At 44.5% G+C, this 4,430-nt stretch overlaps 1 protein-coding gene across 1 annotated transcript; it reads right to left on the bottom strand.

The window, feature by feature from the left end:
- Positions 1–579: 579 nt before the first annotated feature.
- On the bottom strand, positions 580–3,530 carry LOC147451806 (peroxidase P7-like). The gene is made up of 4 exons (XM_086517671.1): positions 2,614–3,530; positions 2,284–2,475; positions 1,610–1,778; positions 580–1,499 (listed from the first exon to the last, which is right to left on the bottom strand). The coding sequence occupies exons 1-4, from the start codon at positions 2,965–2,967 to the stop codon at positions 1,096–1,098; spliced, it is 1,119 nt and encodes a 372-aa protein (XP_086373797.1). The 5' UTR covers positions 2,968–3,530; the 3' UTR covers positions 580–1,095.
- Between the last annotated feature and the right edge of the window lie 900 nt (positions 3,531–4,430).

The raw sequence follows: 4,430 nt of genomic DNA, 5'->3' as shown, positions 1-4,430 counted from the left end.
AGTGCAAAGCTTCTCCATCGACATTAAGCGCAAACCTTTTTGTGAGCATGGGTCCACCATAAATGGAACAAAATCTCTGATTACGAGGCATAAACAATTAGTCATCCGCATAAGCCTAGCAAATGAAGGTAGACCCAAGGGGTAACCGCAAACCATGAAGTCGCTTAGCACAGGTCAGGTGATCAAGATACATCAACAGGGGGGTGAGTGGCAATAGCATACAATATAGCAACCTTGCCTAAACGAACAACCAAGAGGCCAAAATTTCGTTAATTCACCTTCTAGGATCCTCGAAGAAGTACTGCAAGCATACAAGAAATAAACCACATTGGCCAATTTAGGACCGAACTCTAAGCACTTTATCATGGCAACAATGAAGTCCCGTCGTATAGTGTCAAAAGCCTTTTCAATATCAACTTGCATAACCAATAGATCTTGCTGAGTGTACCTAGCATACTCTATGCCAATCATAACATTAGCCAAATTTCTCTCTCTCTCTCTCTCTCTCTCTCTCTCTCTCTCTCTCTCACGCACGCACGCACGCACACGCACACGCACGGGAGGCCACATAGATAGATATATTTAAACACTTTCAGTGTTTCCTATTGCTCATTTATCAAATTTAAAAGCGCCTAGGCCATCTCGAACAGTTCTTATATTTGACATATACTTGTTTAACTCTGTCATGACATGGGCACATTGGCTTGGTGGTATGAATATAGATGACAGCAATGGGGAGGGCGATGTACAGAAGGTACTTAAAAGACCTCTGAATGCAAGTTGGTGCTTTTGGATGCTTTGGCAATAAAGTGTGTGAGTTCTGTTGATTTTTTTATGAGAAAACGAACACTGAAGGATAATATTACTGTCTCAAAAATTGCAAATTAGCACTCTTATGTGTGTGATGGAAGAATATATAACTTCCATGGCAAAGGGCCAAGGCTTAAACAAGTGATCGGCCTAAAAGAAGAGGAAGAAAGTATTCATGTATAATCTGGATGAATGTATTTTGTAGATCTACAGGTCGCTTGTGAGTTAGGATTAGGTATGATTTTGTAACAAGTGGAAACAATGTGTACTGAAGAAACAGGTTTGCTAATTCGCAAGGCCGCAACTCATTCGCACTTCTCCTTCAACATTCGTCAGAACACCAATCTGGCTCATCTTCAAGAAGGAGAGGTGGAATTGTTTGAAGAATTGGGCCTGGCTTAAGGCAAAGGAGCGCACATACGACAAGCCCTCATTGTCATCCAGAAGAGCAGCATCTGAGTGGAAAATGGCCTGTTTCTTTAGCACATTCTTGAAGTAGGCATTGTCAAAGGAGTCAGGGGTGAGGCTATCCAAGTGCACGGTCAAGTGTGACTTGCGTGCAGCTGGATGGTAAGCCAGGCAAATTTGAGAGAGATTGGCTCCAAATGCAGGGCTCAAATCTCTAGACATGGTGGGGGTGAGTTGTGAAACAGCAAGCCCACAATGTGTTTGTCCAATAGTGTGAGCACCTGCAAGAGTTGTCAACATTCATCATCATTCCTCGAACTACAATAAAGCAAGGTGCATCCCATTCTGTATATGTATGGCATAAAATTAAAGCCAAAATGGGCACCCTTGCCTGATAATGCAACGAGGTCCTTAACACTCAGGCCCTTGGAGGCAAACAGACGCTTCAATTCCGAAAAACCTAGTGTCGCTACGGGGACACTTGCCATAACTGTTTGGTTAGATGCAGCCACGATGCTGTCTTTCCGGCCTGTCAATATTGGGATCCAAGGGCCTCCAACCTGAACAATGACATCATAAAACAAGTGACCCACAAGACAATATAACTACAGCTCCATCATGCATAGCATTGACTAAATACCACAACATCTCCACTAATGTCGTCAATGCCCAATAGCGGGTGTAGAACTAGGTACTAACAAATGCTCCCAAACACGACACACACCACATGTGCACACACATGAACATACATCAACACAAAGTTCAGCTTGCTGAGTTTTTGTCATGACTACAGAGATCAAGGGCAGACTCGGCCATAATGAAGCCTAGCACTAATAGTTTGGCTATATAAAGCTCTTTCTTATCAACCAGGCTTTTGGTGGTTTTGTGTGCAGATGTCCAATGATACAACACCTTTTTGGCATTCCTTGTGAACACACAAGAGAGATATACATTGCAGAAATTTAGGCATATGAACATATCAAAAAATACATGGCATTTACGTTTCTACATTCAGAAGTGTAAAGCCTGACGGATGAGAGCACCCCAATCAGGAGATGAACTCACCATAAAGATAGAGTCACGAGCCGCAAGGGCGAGAGTATCAGCACAAGATACAACACCCGGGCAGGCGACCTCAAGGGAGGCCTTGATTTCATTGATTATGCGCACAGAGGTAGCACGAAGAGAGTTGAGGTCTGAGGTAGCACTTCGCTCTGAACCCTCTGGCCTCTCCAGCAACAGCGAAGCATCACACCCCTACAAACACATTACAATGCATCTCTTGTGATTAAACATCAACTGGTGAAGAAGTTTGTGCAAGCAAAAAATATTGAGTTGCCTTATGGCATATGATCCCATTGATTATACAACTTGAATCAAAAATTCATGTAGGACCTGGACAAAGCAATCCTGGAAGAAAATGCGTAGAATGCCAGCTGCCTGGCTAGGGTCCTGAGATATGTAAAACTGCACGCGTTCGCGCACCACATCATATGCACGTGGGCAAGAGTCAATGTAGTAAATGTAGGACATCCCTTTACCTCCTCCTCCACGATAATGTGTGCGACTTTGAGCATTCATGGGTGGCCGTTCTGTGCTCAACAGATCAGTTTCCTCCGATGCCTTGTTAGAAGAGATGAAAGTAGCCACCCCAGGGAAAACCCCGACAAGAAAGACATACATAAGAGCCACAATTCTAACGCAAATCCTCTCATAATCTCTAAAGTAGGTTCTTTTCAGCAGGCTCATTTCCCTGGTAGTGATTTCTCGAATTCCTCTGTGTTAATTGCAAGGTGGTGGTGGACCTTGGGGAGTTGCTTTCATGGAGGACTGCCTCTCTCATGCACGTTGATAACCTTGTACGTTTGTGTGGCGAGCCTCAGTACAGTTGTTTTCTCTTACTACGTCGTCGATGCCTTGCTGCATTCTGCATCAATTCTATTGCCTCACAATTATTTCGCACGTCTTGAGTTCAAAACTTGAGGTCTCTCGAGAGAGAGTTGGGGCGGTTCCTACTACCTACGCTGAAACTTATCCTTCTTCTTCTTCTTCTTCTTCTTCTTCACGCTCTCTCTCACAACAACGTCACACACCCGGATAACAGCATTCGTCTCTCTCTCTCTCGGTATTGTGCTCAGTTTCTGCCTCTTTCCTCTCCCGCTCACGACGTAAAGGCTTCTCTTTACCTTCGTCTTCTTTGTCGTGACTCGTCACACCCCAACGCAAGAAGTCTTGAACTGAAGACGTAGGAAGAGAGAGAGAGAGAGAGAGAGAGAGAGAGCAGAAATCCTCAGGTATGTGGGTTGTGTACGAGGGAATCTGTGAGATGCCCCCCCTTTCTTCTCTCTCTCTCTCTCTCTCTCTCTCTCTCTCTCATATATATCTGCAAGATAGATTGATTTGTGAGAAACAGCCACGGAGAGAATGTACCAATATTCTCAACGGAAGGCTGCTCGATCGCTTTAACTTACCCCACTACCTATAAAGCCAAGCAAGCTGCAACCTCTTTCTGATGGGGGAGTGAGATCTGGGGACTGAACCAATCACCCAACACACAAAAAACCAAAAACAAAAGCACAGCGCTGTCAAGTCCAGCTCCACCTCCACTTTTTTTTGTCCTTGCGTCTGTTTCACGACTCATTGCCCCCCCGCTCCAATCCTGCACCTTCCTTGTACACACTTCTTATATTACCCTAATTAGACCTGAGTTTCTGCATAGCGACTAGTTACTTGTTTGCAGAAGACTGATAGTATCTGCACCTAGCTAGCGCTCCCAATCCAAGTGTACGAGATTGCCTAGAGGTTAACGCCTCCACAGAGCTTCAATTCCACTGCCAACAAAAAAATTTCCACAAGGCTTATTCGTGATTTCCTTCTCGCTTCCTTTTGACCTAAAGCTGGAAGCCCCAAAAACCAACCCCAAAAAAAAAAAAAAAACCATCATAACAACTCACATGTAATCCATTCCTAAAGTGCGCCATATCTCATCATGTACGAAAAGGCTGCTTCAACTTTGCACCTCCATGCTCCGGAGTCCCACCATACCTTACCCCAACACATTCCTTTAAGTTCTTGAGGTGGTGGGAAATTCTCCCAGCTAAGGAAACATTCACACTCTCCACGAAAACGTTTTAACATGACTAGTAAAACAGCGCCACCTTTCGCGGCGGCATGGCCTCTCTTACCCTCAAGCTTCTCGCTCTTGACAAATT

The sequence above is a fragment of the Adiantum capillus-veneris genome, chromosome 8, assembly GCF_014529385.1.
Source record: "Adiantum capillus-veneris isolate H3 chromosome 8, ASM1452938v2, whole genome shotgun sequence".
In the NCBI taxonomy this organism is placed as follows: Eukaryota; Viridiplantae; Streptophyta; class Polypodiopsida; order Polypodiales; family Pteridaceae; genus Adiantum; species Adiantum capillus-veneris.
The sequence above is the reverse complement of the archived record's forward strand: the minus strand, read 5'-3'. Positions and strand labels throughout refer to the sequence as shown.